At 39.2% G+C, this 25,436-nt stretch overlaps 1 protein-coding gene across 1 annotated transcript in view; it reads right to left on the reverse strand.

The window, feature by feature from the left end:
- Positions 1-19,916, reverse strand: part of LOC109479888 (serine/threonine-protein phosphatase 6 regulatory ankyrin repeat subunit B-like) — a 27,875-nt gene extending 7,959 nt beyond the window's left edge. The window contains exons 1-20 of the mRNA XM_019781940.1: positions 19,572-19,916; positions 18,432-18,845; positions 16,373-16,498; positions 15,180-15,373; positions 14,324-14,396; positions 13,610-13,737; positions 13,043-13,146; positions 12,211-12,367; positions 11,315-11,473; positions 10,051-10,118; positions 9,514-9,631; positions 8,812-8,882; positions 8,149-8,254; positions 7,515-7,589; positions 6,793-6,991; positions 6,050-6,191; positions 4,037-4,174; positions 2,512-2,709; positions 1,744-1,835; positions 370-480 (exon numbers count right to left, since the gene is read on the reverse strand). Of these exons, the coding sequence (XP_019637499.1) occupies positions 370-480; positions 1,744-1,835; positions 2,512-2,709; positions 4,037-4,174; positions 6,050-6,191; positions 6,793-6,991; positions 7,515-7,589; positions 8,149-8,254; positions 8,812-8,882; positions 9,514-9,631; positions 10,051-10,118; positions 11,315-11,473; positions 12,211-12,367; positions 13,043-13,146; positions 13,610-13,737; positions 14,324-14,396; positions 15,180-15,373; positions 16,373-16,498; positions 18,432-18,845; positions 19,572-19,584 (2,686 nt within the window). The 5' untranslated portion in view covers positions 19,585-19,916. The remainder of the gene's footprint in view (positions 1-369; positions 481-1,743; positions 1,836-2,511; positions 2,710-4,036; positions 4,175-6,049; positions 6,192-6,792; positions 6,992-7,514; positions 7,590-8,148; positions 8,255-8,811; positions 8,883-9,513; positions 9,632-10,050; positions 10,119-11,314; positions 11,474-12,210; positions 12,368-13,042; positions 13,147-13,609; positions 13,738-14,323; positions 14,397-15,179; positions 15,374-16,372; positions 16,499-18,431; positions 18,846-19,571) is intronic.
- Positions 19,917-25,436: the final 5,520 nt, after the last annotated feature.

Consider the following 25,436-nt stretch of genomic DNA (forward strand, 5'->3'; position numbering starts at 1 on the left):
AAATAAAAGTACACACAGAAAAAACAAGTACCCATAGAAAATAAAAGTAACCCATAGAAAATACAAAGTACCCATAGAAAATACAAAGTACCCATAGAAAATAAAAGTGGAATAAAAAATACTAAGTGTACTTATGGGCCTTTGTATAAACTAACTTAGGTACAATCATAATAACAAAAGAAACAGAACAAACTAATAATAAAAGATGATTAAGAAAATAATAAAATAACAGGTGGAATGTACAGGGCTATTAGTGACATACACCTACATGCATCACAACTTAGTGCAAAGCTAAAGGTGAAATAGTAAATGCAATGGACTTAATGCATGATAAACCTATATGCTACTACACAAGGCACATGAACTAACCATGGGAGGGGGAGCTTTCAGCTGCAAACGGGAGCTGGGGAAGTTCCTTCTCTCCAGTGTGGTGGAACTGTGGACTGCTGTAACGTTCCTTCACAGCTGTGGTGTCTGAGGCTGGAAATAACATTCAAAAATCATTTACAACCTTATGAAAATCTTAAACTGTTCTCCAACTAAAAATTTGACTCACCAGAAATTTTCGACTGAATCACTCAGTCTTCCTCAACTATCTGACCCAAATGCTGTAGACACGTGATTTTTCCCATGTGTTACGTCAGCAAAAGGTCAAAGGTTGTCTGAAGTCGATATCGCCCCCCGTCCTGGTTGAGCAATGCCCTGATGTATATGGCCTCTGTATTTGACCCTTTGCTGACGTCACATGTGGGGAAAATCACGTGTCCACAGCATTTGGGTCAGATAGCTGAGGAAGACTGAGTGATTCAGTCGAAAATTTCTGGTGAGTCAAATTTTGAGTTGGAGAACAGTTTAAGTTTTTCAAAATGTAATTTACCAACTCAGATGAACTTTCATGCTCATTTACAACCTTGTTTACGCTAAGCCGTTTAAACAGTAGCTAGGCACAAACTATTTTATATGATAATCTCTAGTGACTGTACTGTCTTGTACAAAGGAGGTTTAGATTCAATCAATGAATTAAACCTCCTTGGTATTTCAACTACACTGTTATCATATTACAAATTTTTTGATTGGTTTGAGATAAACAGTTTTCTATCTTATTTTTTGATTTGCCCAAATCAGCTCCAAGCATTGCTGTCCTTGGTGGTGATTGGACAATCTGTACAAGGACAAAAGGGTTCCCTGTCCTTGGTGGTGATTGGACAATCTGTACTAGGACAAAAGGGTTCCCTGTCCTTGGTGGTGATTGGACAATCTGTACTAGGACAAAAGGGTTCCCTGTCCTTGGTGCTGATTGGGCAATCTGTACTTGGACAGAAGGTTTCCCTGTCCTTGGTGCTGATTGGACAACTGTACCTGAAGGAAGGTTTCCCTGTCCTTGGTGCTGATTGGACAATTTGTACTTGGAGGAAGGTTTCCCTGTCCTTGGTGGTGATTGGACAATCTGTTCTTAGCAAAAGCCGCCCCTGTCCTTGGTGCTGATTGGGCAATATGTTATTGTCAAAGGCTTCCTCTGTCCTTGGTGCTGATTGGCTGTCACAGAAACTACTATGATTGTTGCTTGTAAGTTAAAGCCATTTTGCATTGCATATTTTCATACAACCTTTTTGGCGGGGGGTCTAGTCCATTGATGTTACAAAACATCATCCTCATTTGGTTGTGAGTTTCACGGATGTTCAGGGCAAAACAGACACAGAAATTACCAATATGAACGTTAATAAAATACTGTTTTGTCCGTACCTGTAACAGTAGAAGCGGAAGCTCCCACAGGTGTGGAGTCCTCCACACACGTGCCTGAGTCTGCATCTGACAGGTCATCTTCAAACAGACTACTGCAACACAACAAAAACATCCTGTCAACTTAAAAATACAAAACCATTTTAATACATTTATTCCATTGCAGAGATGATGAAATATTTGCATAACTCATCATGATTGCATCATGATGGGATAAACGGGGATACATGGTTATTATTGCAGATGTATGGTAACAGAGAAATTACTGTTATGTCTGATGGTCTCTTTGCACTTATGCCCTAACCAGTTATTAGAGAAAGTACAGTACTGGATATAGTGCTGTGTACCTAACCCACATTTAGGTTCAGGTCCAGAGGTTTAGGTTCAGTTCCAGACTTGTAAGTCCGGACCTAAACCCATGGCATATACAAAACTGCATGTTGGCTACCTTTGTTGTTTGGGCAAAACTTTGGCCACATAACATGGAGGCCGACACTTGACAATGCCCGATGGCAATGTTTTCTTCATTTTGTAGCACAGATTTTGCAATCTATGGAAGGTTTTAGGTGGTTTGGACAGAAATGGGGTATGTGACATAGTTTGGTTTTGTAATAAGTCCAGAATCGGTTCTGGACTTTTAGATATTTTTCGAGTTGAACCTAAACATTTTTACAAGTCCAGAACCGGTCCAGTGAACCGGTACACAGCACTAACTGGATATTATCTTTAGACACTGTGCGGAATGTACTGAAATATCTTCAAGCCACTAACCTGTCCATATCTGACAGACCACTGTCCTCATACACAGCTGACTCCAACAGAAACTTCACTACCTCCAGGTTACCCTGGGAACAAGCCACCATGAGGGGCGTGTCTCCGTCCTGGGAACGCATGTTGTGGTCAAACGGAGGCTGCCAGATCGTCTTGAGCTGCGGGAGACCCTTCTTGTTCCTCAAGGTGTCCATAATCCTAAAGGAAGGCCAAATTAATACAATGGATTGTTAGGCATTCTTTGCATGGATTCTTTGCACGAGGGATTAAATAGGCCATCTACATCAGGGCATTACAACCATCCCTCAACAGAGACGGGGGGCGCCACAGACTTTCTGCAACCTATGATCCACTGCTCACGGAGTCACGTGTGTTATCTGTGTGACACAGAAGTGGTGGATTGCTCATTCCTTGACAAAGACTGGAGTTGTACAGTCGAAAATTTGGATGAGTCCATATTTGTTGTGTTGGAAATTATAGTTTAAACTTGCTTCATAATGGATTGTTAGGCGTTATATGAATAGAGTTCAAGATAGCTTTGAAAGATTTCATGAGTTCAGAAAACAAATCATTCAAGACACCTGCTTTCCTTTTTCTACATTGAACAACACTAAATCTTGTTGGATACAAAAATTAGATCAGAAGTTTTGTGACAGTTTTTAAACTAATCTATTCCAAGGCTTGAAAATCTGAACTTTTTGTCAAATCACTGAAGAATTCAGTGAGGTTTTTTCTAAAAAAAGTACTGCTTGGCCCCAAAATGTTGTCATGGTACTACTGTTATGATGGGACTACAAAATGTATTACTGGGTTAGTGTCAACTGCAAGCAAAATAAAGCAAATTAGTAAACAATAGCATAGTGTTAGTATGTCATGCTTCTAACACCACAGCTACATTGACAAAGCAATTGGCATTAAAATGCTGCAACTGCTACATTATATTCTAAATTTCTTAATGTTGTTAGTAGATCATAAATGTTAGTAAACATGTATGTATTGTACTGACAACATGGTAACATATTTGCTACATGTGTAATTAGGTAGTTATGAAAAAAAATTATAATATTCCACTTACATAAGATAATACTGTAACAGTCTTAATGCAGTAGAGGGCTACAGACAAAATGTATGGCTAACAATGCGCGACTACTGGCTATAACCAAACTCAGGGGTGCCAGATTATACAGTGCAATGTTACAGAATACAGTGCAATTTTACGGAATACAGTCACTGTGCAATTTTACGGAATACAGTGCAATTTTACAGAATACAGTGCAATCGTATTTAGTATACAGTGTATACTAGTAAAATTGCACTGTATACTAGTAAAATTGCACTGTACACTCTAAGTAAAATAAATTATTGCACTGTATACTTAGTCTAATATGATTGCACTGTATACTAGTAAATTTACACTGTATTTCGTAAAATTGCACTGTATACTCTGGCACCCCTAAAACTATATCAACTACATGTACTACTTAGACAAGCACACAGCATGCAGGTCCCATGGTTTACTTGCTACCTTTGCAACTTCCTCCAAAAGTCTTGGAAGACAGTTTCAAGGAAGACCAGGCCCGAGGCATGGGTGTGTTTCTCGGGCATACTGAAGAGTTTACCGGCGTCTTCCAAAAGGTCTCGATGCTCCAAACACTCAAGGATCCTGGGTAGAGGTCATGTGATGGGGGAGGGGGGCGGTTACTTACACATACATGTAGTTTCATAATTTCTCACAGGTGTTTTCAGTACTGTAATGTACATTTTTTTTAAACATTGGAACAACAGTACTAAAAAGCTGTACAAACATGTACACACATTTAGGTTCAGGTCCGGATTCAAGTCCAGAGGTTTAGGTTCAGTTACGGACTTGTAAGTCCGAACCTAAACCCAATTGGCAATTATACAAAATTGCATGTTGGCAACCTTGCAATGTTGTCTGGGCAAAACTGTGGCCACATAACATGGAGGCCGACACTTGACGATGCCCGATGGCAATATTTAAATTTTCTTCATTTTTGTTCATTTTGCAAACTATGGAACGTTTTAGGTGGTTTGGAAAGAAAAGGGGTATGTGACACTTTTTTTTTTGTAATAAGTCCAGAATCGGTTCTTGACTTTTAGTTTTGTTTGGACTTGAACCTAAACATTTTTGCAAGTCCGGAACCGGTCCAGTGAACTGGTACACAGGACTATGTACTACATTGCATAAAAAGTTTGTAATAAAATTAACTCATTAAGATTTGGATGTAAAGAGCACACAAAATAGAGTTGGTTTAAGTTCAAGGTCAAATAGGGTCTAAGAGAAGTTCTATGCATTTGTGTTAGCCATTAGGCTTTTAGACTACCACAGTAATGAAATGCCAAATTAACATGATGATTTTGATAAAAAAACACTCATAAGAAATGTTCTTCTCACATGCTTTTGACAGAAAAATTGAAATTCTTATTAATCTTAGAGCAAAAATCAGATGACTCTTGGTCACAAATACCTACTTAAAAACACATAACATACAGATAGTGTGTTTTTATATGTTCAAACTATTGTTTAACTTCACCAACACAAGCACGACACTCCACATAACTACAGAAAATTTCTACCTGTCAGCAAAGTAAGGCAACTGTTGGGCAGGGCATGCAGAGAGAGAGAAGTATGTGTTACTACAAAAGCGCCTGTCCAGCTAAAAAAGACTACACTCTGTACAGCTATATAACAGAAAAGAAGAAAATATTGTCAGATAAAAGTAAAATACTAGCATCCTAAAAAAATTCTAAACTATGTGTAAGATGTTTAGAATATTACATTAATTTTGTATATACAAGTAGTTACTTTTACACACACTGAAAATATTAGACGTAAAATATTATTATCAAGCAGATTATCTACATTTGTAAATTAAAAGTTAAGGTAGGTTGCTAAAATTGCATACTACAGGAATGTTGAGTCTTAGAGGGTATAGCCAATGGAAGACTAGTCAAGGCATTCCAAGCATCTCAAGACCTAAAAGTTCAACTACAAATCTTATAACAGTCAAATTCAAACCAGCACATCAGCAGAACGTACTGCACCTGTGCAAAATCTGTAATCTGTATTATGCATAGCACTTTGGAAGAACGTCTCATATAAGGTCATATTTGCGCATATAAGGTTAAGATCCCATCTGTATAGTTTCTAAATGTTGTTCTGGAAAAGATATTGTCTGCAACAGGCAAAATTCTGATGCAAAATCTAACGAAAACCGTGAAAAATCTGGGTTTTGCGCAGGCACAATACGTTCTGCCGACATGCTATTCAAACCTACAATCACCTACAAACCTACATGTAGTATCATAGTAACACAGTTAAAATTTAGGAGAGTAACCCTTTTGAATGTAACATTACATACATCATACTTCTACTAATACTGTGAAGCTGTGAAAGATCATTAATAACATGTATGACTGTATGAATCTAGACTTGTTTGATACAATCATTACAATATAATAACTCTTAACATTTAGACCAAACCATTTTCACAAAATAGGGGTGTTTTGTGCCCACCTGTCTAAGTGCTGTTTGCGGTGTGTTTCGATGAGCATCTGTACGCCCTGGTACTGCGGGCAGGAGAACAGCTCGCCGTACGAGTCCAGCAGCGCGGTGGTCGCACCGTTCTGCAACAGCAGGCGCACAATCCGGCTGTAACCTAGCAACAACGGGAAAATCACGTTTATTTGTTTATTTTTTCGAAAGGGAGGACAAAACTGGTGCATTGACACCTTTACAAGTTGTCCTTCCAACACTACATGTACAATGCAAATACAGATTATAATTATTATAAAGAATGCAAAACTGATATATACAATATTGAACATCACTAACATGAAATATTATACAATAAACTTCAAATATTACACATTAAACATCAAATACTGTACAATACAATGTCAAGAAATATAATACATTATCTACAAATATATCAATGATTAAAAACTGGGTAGTAATACTAGTGAGGTCGTAATGCACACGTTAGGCCACAGCAAGTAATTTTTATGGATGACATCAGCGTGCGCATTGATTTTCGCCTGATTTTGGGAAAAATAACAAGAAATTTTGTTGCCCTCTGACAAAATATGAAAATGTAGGTTTTTTGGGGGGCTCTATCGCATTAGATTTGGAGTCTGCGGAGGATGTCATCCATTAAATTTACTTGCTGTGGCCTAATAAGGAATAACAGCTTATAGAAAATTAAACTGTAGTTTTCTTGGTTTTAACTTGAAGGTTAAAAAGGCACTACTATTGTGTACCTTTCTCAGCTGCAAGTTGCAGTGCTGTGAGCCCAGCAGCATTGACAGCATTGACATCCAGCAGTGCAGGACTGCCACCTGGTGTTTTTCTGCAGAACTGCAGCACATACTTGGCCACGTGCAGGTGCCCCCTGATGCAGGCTACATGTAGGACTGTGTTCTTACTGGCTTTGTGCAGTCTGGAGATATCTCCATCCCTCTGTAAAGGAAAAAAAACAGGTTGTAAAGTCTTAAATCAACTAACTACAACTACATGTACTTTGTTCAATTTGCACTTAGGCCACACCGACTTAATTTTATGGATGACATCCTCTGAAGACCCCCAAACTAGTGCACGCGGGCGAAAAAAAAATCTGGCCAAAAATAAAAATGCTTCTAAACCACAGGAATACAAAGCCGGTATTGTGAATTTGCAGCAGTACTTAGCGACATATACGACAAGCCGGCACATGCTGGCTTTTTGCGGAATGTATGAATCGGCACTGTATGTATGTACTGATCTCTTGAGTTGTGGAGCTTTGGTGCCATCCTCCAGAGTTACCACCAGCTCTGGATTGTCGCTAACTACCATGGTATACCCAGGCCTAGAGCCTGGCCACATGTGATTTTTTTTGTCATCCATAAAATTAAGTTGGTGTGGCCTGACAGTAGAAAAAGCTTTATCTCGACAGCATTGCCAAAGTTACTGGCAAAACCAAAGTCACTGGAAGTATGTTGCATACCTCATATAGGATCTTCATCACATCCAAGTGGCCATTCTCAGCTGCCAGGTACATGGGCCAGTCCCCTGCACCAGTCTGGAAAATGGTGTCAAAGTTATGACCACTAAGTTTCTTACAAAAAGCAGTTTTTCATGGCCATGTTTTTATTTTGGGTTATGTACTGGTAGTGAAAATAGCAAGTGTGAAATAAAAGTCCATTTGACTTTTGCAGTTCCAGTCAGACAAATTTCATTCTGTTGTAGTGAATGAGCACCAAGGACAAAGAAACCTTCCCTCCAAGTACAGATTGTCCAATCAGCATGAAGGACAGGGAAACCTTCTCTCCAAGAACAGATTGTCCAATGAGCACCAAGTACAGATTGTCCAATCAGCACCAAGGACAGGGAAACCCTCCCCCTAAGTACAGATTGTCCAATCAGCACCAAGGACAGGGAAACCTTCCCCTAAGTACAGAGTGTCCAATCAGCACCAAGTACATATTGTGCAATCAGCACCAAGAACAGGGAAACCTTACCCAAGTTCAACTGTCCAATCAGCAACGAGGACAAGTACAGATTGTCCAATCAGTGTCTTACTAATGGACAAGTTTGATTATATTTATCTACAATAGTGCATTATAACAAGTGTTACTTACTGTCTGGTTGACCTCATCCCCAGACTCTAGTGTACAGAACAGTCTGTCTGCGTCTCCATTGATGGCACATTCAAACAGCAGGGGGGTGATTAACTCTGACTGTCGCCTGGGGGGGGGGGGGCAATAACCAGTAAGACAATGTCATTCATCTGTATCACTATAGATATGCAGCACGTCGGCAGAACGCACTGCACCTCTGCGAAACTCATAATGTATTGTACATAGCACTTAGGCAGAACGTCTTATATAAGATCGTATTCGCGCATATAAGGAAAACATCTCGTCTGTAGTTTCCACATGTTATGTTGGAAAAGGTATCGTCTGCAACAGGCAAAATTCTAATGCAACGTTGACCAAAAATGCAACGAAAACAGTGAAAAATCAGGGTTCTGCGCAGGTGCAGTATGTTCTGCCGACGTGCTTAGAGAACAGTTCCTCAAGCAAATCTATACATTTTTAAAACTCTATTCAGATGCTGTTTTCTTGTAAGTTTCTGGGTGACTTTCATTGACATTATACAGTTTTGTCACTCATACATCTACTAAATTGCTTATGTTGAAAGAGTGTTATAGTAAGTATCTGTTTTTCATGTGCAAATCTTGCTGGTTAAGCTGAATTATAACCATAGACATGGATATAGTTGAAGAATCTTTAGAAACCCACCTGTCAATGGCATACCTTACAGTTGACTGAATCTCTGGGGTTGTGGCTAACTTCAATGCTTGCTCCAAACCCTACAACATGAAAGTACATTTAATACTGTAACAGCATTACAGCTTTCTCCATAAACACACATACCTAGCAAGGAAACCTTCCCCCATGTGCAGATTGTCCAATCAGCACCAAGGACAGGGAAACTTTCCCCCAAGTACAGATTGTCCAATCAGCACTAAGGACAGGGAAACCTTCCCCAGTACAGATTGTCCAATCAGCACCAAGGACAGGGAAACATTCCCTATTACAGATTGCCCAATCAGCACTAAGGACAGGGAAACCTTCCCCAGTACAGATTGTCCAATCAGCACCAAGGACAGGGAAACATTCCCTAGTACTGATTGTCCAATCAGCACCAAGGACAGGGAAACCCTCCCTCCAAGTACAGACTGTCCAATCAGCACCAAGAAGCAATCCCCAAGTACAGATTGTCCAATCAGAACTAAGGACAGGGAAACCTTCCCCCAAATACAGAATATTTTATGAAGATACTTCTATCACTTCATCAAATATTCAATTATACATCAAAAAGCTGTTAATATGAACACTGAAGTTTACAACTAAACTTTTCAACAGAATTTATGACAAAGTGTCATGTTAGCAAATAGATGATGAGTGCTGTGATTTCCATGATTTGAGCTGTTCCCTCACCGTGAGTCCCTGCCTGTAGTGTGATATGATCTCCACCACAATGAAGCACCTGTTCCTACAGGCATGGTGCAGGGGTAACAGGCCTTCCACATCTGGGATGCTGGGGTTCGCTCCGTGTCTGAAACACAATCCAAAACAACATTTGTTTTATTCACTTTGTAACTGGACTTCTAACAATGTAAGAAACACATGATTATGTTAGAGAATTGAATTTTCTTTAGGTTTGAACAAAGTTCAAATAAGTACAACAAGACTGACAATGAAAACATACATTGCCATGGCGACGGTGGTTGTTGTTAGGGTTATTGTTTGCATGGCACTGCCATGATTTCATGATTTTGGAAAGCCTCCTTGTGCCCTGTACAATTCCTAGAATTCTTGCAAACTGCACACAATACAGTACCATAAGGCTCACCCATGAGGCGTTGCCAAAAAAGAACTGTAAAGCTTGTTTGTTGTATGTGTATGCATTTATAGCTCATTTAAATGCTGTGTACATAAAGTGTACATGTATTTCTATAACACTACATAACTTACTCCAACAGGGTCCTCACAGCCTCTGCATGGCCCTCTCGTGCTGCTATAGCTAATGCTGTGCAGCCACTCTGAAAGTAAAAAAAAATTCCTCAGTTTTGTCTTTTAAGCCTTCATTAAGAATCTTCATCCAGCATTTCTTATTTGAGATAGCATCTACATACCTACTGATATAAGAATTTAATGCATAATCTAGTCTTTTGGATTACCCTGAAATTGTAGTCTAAAGGTTAAGTGAATAACTAGTCTAAATGACAAGTCAACTAGATTTTAGTGGGGCCAAACAGAATCTCCTTTTCTTAGGGCCAATCAGCACCAAGGACAGGGAAAAATCCCTCCCAAGAACAGATTGTTAAATCACCACAAAGTACAGGGAAAACTTTTGCCTAAGAACAGATTGTCCAATCAGCACCAAGGACAGGTAAGGCTTCTGCCTAAGAACAGATTGTCCAATCAGCACCAAGGACAGGTAAGGCTTTTGCCTAAGAACAGATTGTCCAATCAGCACCAAGGACAGGGAAAATTCCCCCAAGTACAGACTGTCCAATCAGGAAAGTAAACAGAAACTTCCCCCAAGTACAGATTGTCCAATCAGCACCAAGGACAGAGAAACCTTCCCCAAAGTACTGATTGTCCAATCAGCACCAAGTACAGATTGTCCAATCAGCACCAAGCACTGATTGTCCAATCAGCACCAACTTCTGATTGTCCAATCAGCACCAAGGACAGGGACACCTTCCCTCCAAGAACAGATTGCCCAAGCAGCACCAAGGACAGGAAAACCATCCCCCAAGTACAGATTGTCCAATCAGCACCAAGTACAGATTGTCCAATCAGCACCAAGTACAGATTGTACAATCAGTACCAAGTACAGATTTTCCAATCAGCACCAAGGACATGGAAACCTCCCCCAAGTACAGATTGTCCAATCAGCACCAAGTACAGATTGTCCAATCAGCACCAAGTACAGATTGTCCAATCAGCACCAAGGACATGGAAACCTCCCCCAAGTACAGATTGTCCAATCAGCACCAAGTACAGATTGTACAATCAGTACCAAGTACAGATTTTCCAATCAGCACCAAGGACATGGAAACCTCCCCCAAGTACAGATTGTCCAATCAGCACCAAGGACAGGAAAACAGAACATATTGTCCATGTATTTTTCTCTCATCGGCTCACTTCCTGACAGTGAACCATCCCTTACCCGTTCGTGCTGTGCATCTATGGGACAGTCCTCCATGATAGTTAGTGAACCATCCCTTACCCTTTCGTGCTGTGCGTCTATAGGACAGTCCTCCATGCCCAGCAGGACCAGCATGTTCTCTACGCGGTTGTTCTCAGCCCCGACCATCAGCAGTGTCGACCCCGTCATGTCTGTTACAAACAGATCTCTCCGGGTAAGCTCCTTTCCCAGCAGCTGGCCCTGAAAGTTTGCAGAATTGTAGAAAACATTGTGAAACCTACAAAACTCTGTTAAAAAACGTACATAGAAAATCTGGTAGAATTTTACAGTGACATAAAAATTGTTGACTAAAAGCTTAAGAAACTACCAGTTCTCATAAAAACGAAGAGAAGTATGTAGAATTGCAGAAAACATTGTGAAACCTACAAAACTCTGTTAAACCTAAAAATCAGCTACATGTGGTACAAATGTGTGGATACTGCAGCCAAAAAGCTTGAGAAGTTACCAATTTTCATACACTCCATATTCCTGATTTTTTGCTGGTACTTTTATGTACACGATTTATATGGTCACTTCTGTGCAATGAACTTATCATTACCATTAACAAATAATTTGCCGACTTTCTTTTTCCTGCACCTGTCACAATCGTGAATATATAGTTCTGTGAACACCTCCATTTTTCTCAGACCGTGAAATTTTGCTACCATGAACATTAAGTTGATTACAGTAATGAGAAAGAATGACTTTCAAAAATTGGGAGGCTAACTTTAACCATAACTAAATATGTTAATGCCTTCATATCTGGCAATATTCTTCTACTTTATACAACATCTTTATACACAGTTTGAAAGGTTGATATGATAATATAATCTTGAATTATCTCTGAATAATAACAAAAAAGAATAACTGAAGCATATACTTGATAATCACTCTACAGACTATCTCTTCATGGATTAGAACCCATGTACTTTGGTTACCTCTTGCACCAGGTGCCGATAGTACCGACATCTCTCTGTTCTCTTTGACCCAATGATCTCTGTACAGTCTGCTGCCTCGTATCTCTTGGCCACGTCATCTGGTCGGAGTCCGTTATAGCTCTCCAAGTTCACATCTGCTCCTCGCTTCAACAGACAACTGTTGTAGGCAACAGCAAGACAGAAGATGAAACACAAACTTTTACGTCATCATATCAGACCCCCTCATACCGTGGTCTAAAAATTTATCAAACTAGAAATGTAGCACTTCTAAAGCAAATGCATAATGTTTACCTTTGCATATGGTCTGCTCTATTAATTCTTACTCAAACACATTCATATATGGTGACAGGAGTCTAAATCCCTCCTGCTATAAAATTGCAACAAGATGTATCCCAACACTAGTTACTATGGTCACAGACGTCTGGTTCAGGTCATTGACCTTATTTGTTTGGAGAAGAAGAGGAAGAAGAAACAGAGCAAAAACAAATTGTTTTCTGCCTGCTATGGTAAACATTATGAAACAACAATTGAGCTGAAAAATGCTGGTGTAACTAACAAATTGAGTAAGAATTTTACTTGTTATCACAAGTTCTAACTGACACCACAAATTAAACAAGAAATAAATAATGATCACTACATTGGTTAGCAAAAAGGAAAAAAATCTCCTATCTTGCTCCTCATTTTGCAGTAACATGTACAATTGAATTTATTTGTTGTCGCAGGTAATGTAGTATCACACGTGATGTTGATCGAAGGAGCATTCTGTTGCAGTTTTGTTGCAGATGTAAAAAAACTAAAATATGAAGCCTTAAAGTACTGATGACAAAGTTACCTGACAATGTCCATGTAGTTGTGAGAGGCAGCATAGTGTAGAGGTGTCCATCCCCGAACCAAGTCACACTTGTTAGGATCAGCTCCCAGAATACAGATCAACACCTGGACAGAAAATACATTGTCAAAGAAATACAGAATGAAGGAAAATAATAGTCGGATAAGTTGGATAAAAAAGAACTTTACACATATTGATTCCTTTTAAATTGGGCAAAAGAGAGACCTAGAGTCTGAAAGGTTTTCTGGACAAACTAGAAAGGCCGACATTTGCTCAGAAGCAAACGCAGCAGATGGCTTCACCACATCCCCCATATCAAAAATGGACCTGTTCCTAAATCAACCCTGTCCCAAATATTAAGTGTTCCAATAGTCTATACCCCCATGCAGCAATGGAATCTTCCAATGCCTTCTGCTGTTGGAACATGTAGAACTTGGAACCCGAGTGTTCTATTCAGAACTGTCAGTTACGGATTTGGATTTTCAAGGTACACTTTGGCTTGGGGTACAATCTGGCCTGTTACACCTACAAAACATACATTGTAGGATTCCAGGCAGAAAAAATACCTACCTCCACTGTGATGGCGTGGCCCAAGTCGGCAGCGATACAGAGAGGGGTTTGACCTTTGCCATTGTAGGCGTTGACGTCGGCACCCTGAATACACACCAAGGTCATCAACAGGTCCAGCTGATCAACCCCTATATGGCCAAATATGGAAGTCAATTCAGTTAGAACATGTCAAGGGTAACGTCCAAATATGGAAGTCAATTCAGTTAGAACATGTCAAGGGTAACGTCCAAATATGGAAGAATATGTCGTCAAGGGTTCCTAGAACACAAACAACCTGGCTTGACTAACTCGGAGGTCTCACAACATAAACATATAGAATCACCTGGACATTCAGTCCCATTAGATAAAGTAAGAATCTTGGACACAGAAGCGGACTTTTTTGCACGAGGGATTAAAGAGGCCATCTACATCAGGGCATTACAACCATCCCTCAACAGAGACGGGGGGCACCACAGACTTTCTGCAACCTATGATCCACTGCTCACGGAGTCACGTGTGTTATCTGCGTGACGTCATGAAAGCGGTGAATTGCTCATTCCTTGACAAAGACTGGAGTTGTACAGTGGAATATTTGGGTAAGTCCAATTTTTTGTGTTGGAAATTATAGCTTAAACTTGTTTCATAATGACTTCTACCAACACAGATGAAATTTCAAGATAAGTTGTCAAAGGTAATGCCCAAATATGGAAGATGATGTCATGGATAATTGCTTACCCCCTGCAGCTGCTATGTGGATAAGTAAGTCTCCCTCTGCACTTTTCTCATTGTTTACTTCAAACTCCATTGTCTGCAAAACAAAACATTCTCAGCAATCATAATGCAAACAAACTACAAACTAGAAAGTTTGTAGCAAGTGCATAATATTTACCTCCGCATTGGGTCTGCTCTGTTAATTCTTACTTAAACAGATTCATATACATTGGCCAGACAGTACAGGAGTATAAATCCCTACTCCTATAAAATTGCAACATGATGAAACCTAACACTAGTTACCATGGTGACAGACATCTGGTTTAGGTCATTGACCTTATTGATTTGGAGAAGAGGAAGAAGAAGAGGAAACAGAGCAAAAACATCATGTTTTCCTTCGGTAACATAAATACATAATGGACTATGGTTCAGCACCATGGACAGATCCTGACTGGACCAAAACTCTCTCAAAACTCAACTTACAAGACGTATGAATCACTTATTCCAATTTTGCATGATTCATATGATAACAACAATTTTACACATATAAGAGATTGCAGTCTTCACAGAGGTATACATGTATGATTAACAGAATGACAAATCATAACTAATTTTACAGAATGAAAATTTACTGTACAAAGTCATTTCTACAACTTGATACTGGAAAAAACTATAACAACCATAACAACCAGCGCAACTTCCTTCAACTGTAGGGGCCAAAATATGAGCATTTTGGAGTTGATTCATATAGCCTGATCAGAATTGTTTTTGTTTTTTTGCAAATTAGAAAATGAAGCAGTCAAATCCGAGAACCAACAAATCAAATTGGTATGGCCTAATCATGCATAAAACACATATAAATCAAAGTTTTCCAGATCACCTGAAGTTTAATCTGCAGTTCATCATAGTGCCCCTCCTCAGCGAGGGAGAAGATGTCTTGTTTCTGCTGCACGCTGACGTAGGCCACGGACTTCTTCCTGGGGGAGGGCTGTGCGACGGCCTGCATGGCAGACTTGAAGGGCTGAAGGATCTTTCGTGTCCTGGGACAGTAACACACCTGGTCCGCTGTTCGACCTGAAAGGTACAGTGTATACTGTAAGTACAATACACATGAAGGCCATACATACATATTGAATACAACACGGGGTATTCCGTATCGCCCGAGGTACCGTGATCCGACTCACGGGAGGGCCGGGACCGAGGGTGATGCCGAATATACCGTGTTGTATTTTATTTATGTCATACCCACCCAAGAAAACACACCTTTCAATGCAAAATGATCCAAAGGTTGATGTCCTTAAACCCGAAAATGCGACAAAATCAGTTCCAACGTACAAATTCTTTATTTGAATTTTTGCAAGTGGCGCACACGGTCATAATAGGGCAAAACATGTTCGAATCGTTCTATGGAAGCCATGGAAGTACGGACCGGTCCGGAACCCATTATTGAACGTTATCGCGGCCCGGGTATGATATAAAGTGTAATACAGTACAGTGGCTCGAAATTCATTTTTGGTGCACTGGTGCACCCAACCTAAAAAATTGGGTACGCACAAAAAATTTTTTGGGTGCACCATATAAAATAAAATAAGTAGAATGTCAGCAAAAACTAAATGCATTTTGTTAAGAAAAGCAATACAGCAAGGATTTTATTATTTTTCTGACACATCCTGATGTTAAGAATATTAATATGCTGTATACAGTAACTATACATTTAACACCTTTACATAATATGTAAACCTACGAAAATATTTGGGTGCACAAAAAAATTGGATGCACAGCTCTAAATAAAAATAAGGTGCACATACACCCAGTATTTTGAGCCCTGCAGTGTTAAATAAGTGTAAGTAAACAACACTAAAAAGCATCATCAAAGCAAACAGAAATATGTGGTCTGCCTTTCTGGATACTGGAGATTTAGCTGAAACATCTTATTAAGATTTTGTGGAAAATCTTCAGAAGTTTTGAATAAACCTTGAGGCATTTTGACAACAAAAAAGATATCCAGATGGGAACATACATACACTGAAAAGTTATTGATACATTTTAAGAAAATTGGTATTTCTTACTCACCATTCCTGTCCTGTGCCTTGAGGTTGACCCCTACAGAGGTCAGGTAGCTGACAGCTTCGGGATTCTGTGCCACGCAGGCCAGGTGCATCATGGTCCCTCCCAGCGGTTCAAATCTCTGATCTGGACCTGCAACACCATGGCAAAGTTATAACAATGTACACAGGGCTCGAAATTAATTTTTGGGAATAGGTGCACAATAGGTGTAACATCTTTGTCCATAATATCACCAGGGTCCATAATATCGCCACCTTGAGAAACAGTGTGCTTATAATAAAGATATTTTTACTGCAACATACCCTAGGTATGTACATTTGATGTGTGAAGGAGTGCATACCAAAAGTATGTTGCAGTAAAAATATGTTTAAGCACACTATTTCTCAAGGTGGCGATATTATGGACCCTGGTGATATTATGGACACAGATTTTACTGATACACGCAACCTGAAAAATTAGGTGCACACAAAAGTTTTAGGGTGCATCATATAAAACTAAACCTAATTACAAATCTTACTGCTCCTCTTCTGACCTTGAACCATCTGAAATGGGAGTTTACTTCAAAATCTTAAACAAGTACTTCAACAAAGATTTTATTATTTTTTTGACACTCGGATCCCAAGAATATCCTGTATAATATTATACATTTGATATGTACAAAAATACCTACAAAAATATTTGGGTGCACAGGTCCAATTTCGGGTGCCCTAAAGGTGCACAATTGCAGTATTTCAAGATCTGGAGCAGAAACAACATTTTCTTTATTCTCTCTGTGCAATTCCATTTTTTTACAGTCAATTGTAGTCAATCTGTTTCTAGTACTGAAAAATGGGAGGAACTACAAATATGGCCAATAGAAACAGCAGCTCAGTAAATGTATTCAAGACCAAGTTGGCTATAGAGTGGAAGGACCACCCTGATACATGTAGATATGGATACGCCTTCTCCTACTGAATGCCGAAACTGTCTACACCACGAAGACGGCCTCATTACCCAGTAAGGGTACCTAATGGCCTGGATTCAAGTGAATATTAAGGTGAAATGTTGTGTTGAGGGTTGAAAAAATTTTTGCATCACTGTCACCCAGAAAACTTTTGGAAGAGCCGGTTTTTGTAAGCAGGTAAGTCATACATGTAGGACAGTACAATGAGATGGTGTCTCAAGTTTCCAAATCTACGTCATGACAAGGTGAGATAAGCTAACACCCTCTAGAGATCTCCTGAACTACTGAAGCAAGACGTGTCTCCTCTACAGTCGGGTCACACAAATATTGACTGTCTCTCATTCTATTACAGCTGATCAAGTGGCTACAAACCCTGCCTTTTGGAGACAAACACTTATTTCCATACAGATGAATCTGTCTGGGTTATAGTTATTTTTGCAGATTTATTTAGAATCTTCTATTTTTGTTTTGGCAGGGAGAATTGGAGTGAAATATTCTACATTTGCTCTGAAGCAAATGTCGGTCTTTCTACAAGTTGTTTGTTGGTGTTTGTCTTGTGGGATTTTCTGCATTTCCTTGTCTAAGCCTTTCTTAGGGCCAACCGCACATCTACCTGAAGGATTATCTCCCCCCTGCTATTCAAAACAATGGTTTAAATGCGGCCAGTCCAAAAAGCCTGATAAATGTAGGGGTGCTTTTGAAATATTACATCGACCATGAAAACAGCTACGGTAAAAATTAAAATGTGCACATCATCACAGGCATGCCCGCAGATGGCATATAAACTTACATTCCTATTAAACAAAGGGAACCGTGTGTTTTACCTGCGAACATGAAAAACCAACTGCCCACAATACTCCATCCGGAGGTCATGACCTTCTTCACGTAACAAAACCAACTCATCAAATCATAGAGTCTGACGTAATCCAACACCACGTCCAAATGCCGTTCCAAGGTCAAATAAAAATGATTGTACAACAATATAGACTTTTTCTACTAAAGCTATCATATAATACATTAATACCAATGATTTTTTGTTCTACCAGATTTTTCAACACTTGGACAGGCCCACAGTGTTACACCACCCTTTCTACCAAAGGTACAAGAAAGATATATATTTACCAATGATTTTTTGCTCTACCAGAGCCTTCAACACTCTCACAGGCCCACAGCGTAGGACCAGCTTACACAGATACAGGACAGCGCCCTGTAGGGACGTGTTGGTGTGGATTTCTCCCACCAGTATCCGCAAGTGATCGCCGTCCGGCCAGAGCGATCCGAAGTCCACCAGCGAGCGCCCGTGTTGGAACGAGTGGAACGTGAGCCGCGGTCGCCAAAACGTGTTACAGATGGACTCTTCAGGACTGACCCTCTGCGGTTGGACGGCCCCCGGGAAGGATTCGGACCGAGTACTGCTGTCCATACTGGACGTTATCGTACAGTACGAACTTGACGAAGTGGTCAGTTCAGGGTTGACAAACAGATGGGAGCTCGGCCGCATGGTCTGCATGGCTGGACCTTGTATTTGAGCAAAGGCTAGAATTTTGTGACAAAAAGAGAAGCAAAATTTGATTTTAGTACAAGAAAGTTAAACAGTGACAGAAGAAATCTTTAAAAATTAACATTAGTCCCACAATAAAACTTTCAGTTACTGACAAAAGTCACATGTACAAAAAATTAACAGTTCCACAATAAAACTTTCAGTCACTGACAAAAATTACTGACAAAAGTCACATGTACAAAAAAATGAAGAAATTCCACAATAAAACTTCCAGTCACAAATTACTGACAAAAAATTACTGGCAAAAGTCGTACAAAAAAAATGAACAAGTTCCACAATAAACTGTCAGTCATAAATTACTGACAAAAAGTTATTGACAAAAGTCTCATGTACAAAAAATGAACAAGGTCCACAATAAAACTTTCAGTCACAAATTACTGACAAAAAATTACTGAGAAAAGTCGCATGTACAAAACTGGTGGGAATACACCTAATAAAAGATGGTTTCTTTTTACCGGTAATACAAAACAAACAAATAAACAACGTATATACATGTATACGTAGCAATTATATACACTTAATAAGGTAATATATGTTACTAACACATTGTTGAAAAGAATTGTTACTGACTTCACTAGACTAAAACCTCTATAAGGGAGTCTTCCAAAACTGTTGTCCAACTTGTCTTCTTGGCTGAAGTTCTGAAAAATACAAGACAACCAAAATTTAGTTTTACACACTCAATAAAGACATCAACTTACCAAGGCAAAACATGGCTGCTCTCTGGGCTGAATGAAACAACTAGGAACGACAATTCTGAAGTGATCGTCCATATGTGTTGATCGGTACAGTAACAGTGGAAAAACTGAACAGCGCTGCACAGCTCAGAGACAGCGGTATCACTGAACTATGCTGCCCATGCCAGCTGTCAAGAAGGCAGCGAATGGGAAGACAGCGAAGCACACGTTCGAGGAACGTGACAACAAGGCCGCGAGGGCTTTCTCCGAAGGTATTTGGGTCAACATCGCACAGCATGTCCAGGCAAACATGTCTGCCGCGTAAACAAGTATTTCATGGCAAGGTTGCGTGTCTAAGCCACGTAACATTTGTCCAGGTTACCTCATGTTAGTCTGCTCAAATGTCTTTGGGGTTACATAAGTTCATTCCAAGGAATACGTTTAAAAGTCTTCAAAAACAAGTCGTGTTATGAAACGGTGTTGTCAGAAGCTAAAAGGCATTTGGACAGCAGGAGCTTTCTTCAGGCCACAGCAAGTAATTTTTATGGATGACATCAGCATGTGCATTAATTTTCACCTGATTTTGAAAAAAAAAACACAAGAAATTTTGTTGCCTTCTGACAGTGGTCAAAATGCCAAAAATGGGCAAAAAAGTCTGTTGCCATGCCGGAAGGTGGATGGCAGATAAATATGAAGACAGGCGACAAGAAAAGACTCTGATTCAATGTCTTGTTTTTTAGCTATAGTTTGATGCTGTGATATGTGATGCTGGCTGTGTATATGTGATGTTCCCACTGAATCAAAACCATTTCTACAATGATTGAGTCAAAATGTAGAAACCTTGTTTTTTTTGGCCCATCGTTTTTTTTTTCACCCGCTCGCATTAGATTTGGAGTCTGTGGAGGATGTCATCCATAAAATTTACATGCTGTGGCCTTACAAAATATTTGGGATTCATATGGAGAAAAAAATCATGATGTCAGCAAACTGTCTGACATACATGTTAGTGACGGGTGTGGCGCCAGCGTTTGGGCCAGTGGCTGATCATGAAAGTTAGGCCACAGCAAGTAAATTTTATGGATGACATCCTCCGCAGACTCCAAATCTAATGCGAGCAGGCAAAAAAAAACAAGGCGGGCCGAAAAAACAAGGTTCCTACATTCTCAAATGTTGACTCAATCATTGTACAAATGGTTTTGATTTAGTAGAAACATCACATATACAAATGTACATATATACACAGCCAGCATCACATATCAATGCATCAAAGTAAAAAAACAAGACATTGAATCAGAGTATTTTCTTGTCTCCTGTCTTCATATTTATCTGCCATCCACCTTCCGGCATGGCAACAGACATCTTTGCCCATTTTCGGTATGTTGACCACTGTCAGAGGGCAACAAAATTTCTTGTTTTTTTTCCCCAAAATCAGGCGAAAATTAATGCGTGCGCTGATGTCATCCATAAAATTACTTGCTGTGGCCTTTAAACAAATTGCAGCATCCCCGAAGGAAAATATCACAAGTTGGCCTATGAAATATTGTTAAAATGCTTGGCATACCAACATTGGTTGGTCTATGCATATGTTACACATAACGTACTGGATTGTTTGTATTTTTTCAGTGGTCTATGAAAGTGACACCTTTCACCAAGGCAAACATATTATGCAAGTTATGCTGAAAAGCACTTGTAAGCAGCTTTTCCCAGAAAGCAGTTCACAGCTTAACGCACCATTTAAACACAAATACAAAAGGTTATTGCCGGTCATTCTGCGTACCTGTTAGGTACTCTAAGGTCATGCTCACTGTCAACTGTCAAAGAACGTTAGCAATGTATAACACAAATGACATATTTCATGTTCCTCCAATGCAAGTTTCCTGCTGTTGAAGGAACTTCAAAGAAAAAAGAAAGAAAAGGAAGATAACAAAATCTAAGTATGATTTCTATATCTCAGATATAATTATTTATGCAACAGGATTTTAGCTAGCTGGGGGGTGTCCAGGGTGTCTTTTGAACTCCCTGTACTGAAAATAATAAGAAATCGGACGCTGGGCTCCTTTTTTGGTAGGCACCCTTAAGTCAGTAAAGACACCCAATTTTTTTCCACTCCCAACCCAAGCCATGCACACATGCCTCCCTTCAGCCTTACTATAAATACAAAAATGATGGTTTACTGAAGGTAGTGTTTGAGAATATTATAAATTTTAAAAAAGCCCCCCCCCCTGAAAAGCTTGTGCACCGCATACAATAAAAAAATGGACACCTAGCAAAAAATTTAAAAAGGAAAAAGCTGCAAAAACAAAATACTACTTACCATATAGAAGATGATGGTCAACTACATGTAAGGCTTCCTTTGCACATTACTGTAATCTTCTATTCATTCACAGTCACACTGTCCAGTCACTGCAAAAGGTTGAATGAGCAGCGCTAGCATGTTCAGTTCGTTACTATGTTATTCATTCAGGTCCTTCAGTTCATATATTCTTAATATTACAAACAACACCTTGTCTGAAAAAGCACACCTTCTAGACATTATGTCAGACTCATTTCCACGAAAGCACTTTGTTACAAAATCGTTTCCTTCCTCTGACGCAGTGCTTTAAAGCTATTGAGTAGAAACAACATTTCTGTGGTCGCCAGTGACGTAGATGTACTGGCGTCAACTCTGTGGAAAGTGTATTCATTGGCAAACCCCATTCCAAAATCAGCAAGTAGTGATCATCAAAGTACAGGTTATGACATCACACAGACTTTAACGTCAACTTGCATAAGGCCTAAAAAAAAATTGTTTCCTGTTTCCCGAAGAAATACCTGCCGACCCTAGTCTTTTTTTGTTGTGAATTCCAGCAAATACATACTTTTTTTTGAGCTGATCAACCTTTTCTAGCTCTGTGATCTGACACCTGAGAGATGAAACACTGTACAATCGGTTTTCCAACATTGTCATCATATTAAAAACATACTGAGTGTCCTCATTTGCATGTTTTACTTTGTTAAACTGTATTGTATGATGAGTTGGATCACTAGCCAAGGTAAAATAAAAAATTTAAAGGAAGAAAAAAAAGATAATTCCTAGCCACCGACTCTAATTTTTTCAGGACTGAAACAGGAAACACAACATTGTTTTCCTAGGCATAAATCTACCAGGATTCATTACAGTATTATCAAGGCCTTCTCATGTCGGCAGAACGTACTTCACCTGCACAGAACGACACTGACTGTAATGTATTGTGCACAGCATTCGGTAAAACGTCTCAGAAGGTCGTATTCGCACATATAGTCATATAGGGTTAACATCCCGTTTGTACATGTAGTTTCCAAATGTTGTGTCGGAAAAGATGTCCTCTGCAACAGGCAAAATTCTGGTACAACGTCGATCAAAAATCCACCGAAAACCGTCAATAATCAGGGTTTCGCACAGGCGCAGTATGTTCTGCCAACCTGCTCCTTCTGAAAAATGTCTAATACTAGCATGAAAGTTCAATTGAAGAAAATTAGACTGTTCTCCAACTCAAAACTCAAAAACTCACCAGAACTTTTCGACTGAATTGTTCAGTCTTCTTTCAGCTTTAAGTGCTGTGGACACATGACTTTTTAAGTCATAAAGCTGATGAAGACTGAGCGATTCAGTCGAAAATTTCTGGTGAGTTAATTTCTTTTTAATAGTCCCTTACATCAGTGTATGATGATGACATCACCTTGTGACCATCTCTGAGTCTCACTTAGGGCTTGAAATTAAAGGTGGTCCACTGACCACTAGAATTTAGGCTGGAACAACTACTAGTAAAAAGACACTTTGGGACATTTTTGGGACAATAGAAAAATATTCAACATCAGAATGTCAGCCATTCTTTTGTTAATCAGGCACACGTCCCGGCTTTTTGATCCGGAAAAGTCCCCCCAACTTTCCTGTCTACTCTGCAATTATAGTGCACCTGGGAGTGAACAATTATTATTAAAAAAGTTGCCTCCAAGTTAAGTCATACAAATTCTTTAACTTCCCCCCCAAAACAGATTGGGACAGTTCATCCTCACTTCGGGACAACTGAAATTTATTTTTGGGACAGTGCCGGGACAATACTGGAAGAAAAGTTGATTTCGAGGCCTGTCACATAAGTGCATACCCTCACAGTCACATGCAGTCTTATTGCCCATTATAAAAACAACAACTTCTCTTATGACACAGACAGAGTGCTTTTAACTAGAAGGGAAGTCCAGACTTCCGCACCCGAGCCAATACAAACTAACGTAGTCTCTTCAATTTCAAAGTCGGCCTTTTTTCCTGTCCTACCAAGAAAAGGTTGAGACACTACGTAGGTAGCACACTCAGTCATCTGTCTAGCGCAAGTCAGTGCTTCTTGGAAATTCGCAGACTCTCACATGCATGTACTGGCATCAACTGGTCTGAACTGGCTGGAACCAGAAGGACAATATTTATTTCCACTGAAACTGGGGGTCAAGATTATTGTTTGATACTAAATGTACATGTCTTGGTTGAACTTGAAGTCATCTGTCTAGCCAAGAGTGCTTCTTGGACATTAGCAGACTCTCGCATGAACTAGTGTCAACTGGTCTGAACTGGCTGGAACCAGAAGGACATAAATTTATTGGCACTTGAGCTGGGGGTTAAGACTATTGTTTGATACTAAATGTCTTGGTTGAACTTGAAGTCATCTGTCTAGCAAAGAGTGCTTCTTGGACATTAGCAGACTCTCGCATGAACTAGTGTCAACTGGTTTGAACTGGCTGAAACCAGAAGGACAATATTTATTGCCACTTGGGTGGGGGGTCAAGATTATTGTTTGATACTAAATGTCTTGGTTGAAGTTGAAGGTTTATGATTTTATATTTGACCTGTTGACTGCAGCTAAAATATATGGCATTTAGTATGAACATAATATTGACGAAATAATCTATTTTTGAATATGATGTTTAATATTCCTTCCAATGTTCATCCTTTCAAAAATATCAAGGTAGAATGAGTAGAACTTTGTTTGCAAACAAAACCTGAGAATATTTGAAAAAATCTACCCTCGATTTTTGAATTGGCATTTAGTAAGAACATTTAGTAAGAACATTTAGTAAGAACATTTAGTAAGAACATTTAGTAAGAACATTTAGTAAGAACATTTAGTAAGAACATTTAGTAAGAACATTTAGTAAGAACATTTAGTAAGAACATTTAGTAAGAACATTTACTAGTAAGAACATATAATATTGCTGAAATTATCTATTTTTAAAAAAAATTATAAGTTTAATATTCCTTTCAAATTTTTGTACATCCTTTTAAAAATATCTCAGTAGAATGGGTACTTAGATGTTTCAAACTTTTGTTTGCAAACAAAAAATGACAATATTTGAAAAAAAATGGCTAAATTTTTTCCACGTGTCAGAAAACGTGCCTTGTGAGAAAACTTAAAACCCGAAGTCAAGTGTCCCTGAAGTTAGTCCTTGGAGTCCGTCTTATTTGGTAAGAAATGTGCCAAGACGCGGTCTCTCAGACTTAAGCAGGTCAAGCATTAGAAGGCTGTCTTAAAGATATTATAGCTCCTCACAGTTATGTGTTACTGTCCTGAATAGTGGACCAAGGTTTTTCAGGTCACTAACTGACCAAATGACCCTTGTCAACATGTGTAATACTATATACTTGTGGTCAAGACTTATAAGATAAAGCTTAACTAATATCACACTTTTGTGTTAGGCTTTTAAAGGCCACACTAATTTAATTTGTTGGTTCTCGGATTTCTTCAGAAAAAATATTGAATTGTATCCCTCCTTTTTTAAAATTTAGTATTTCACTGTCATTATACATTGTATAATATCATATTAACATCAGATACGATTACTTTTGTTAATTCAGAATTCTACATTTGCAGAGCACAAACTTTT

The sequence above is a fragment of the Branchiostoma belcheri genome, unplaced genomic scaffold (genome assembly GCF_001625305.1).
Source record: "Branchiostoma belcheri isolate BF01 breed outbred unplaced genomic scaffold, Haploidv18h27 scaffold107, whole genome shotgun sequence".
In the NCBI taxonomy this organism is placed as follows: Eukaryota; Metazoa; Chordata; class Leptocardii; order Amphioxiformes; family Branchiostomatidae; genus Branchiostoma; species Branchiostoma belcheri.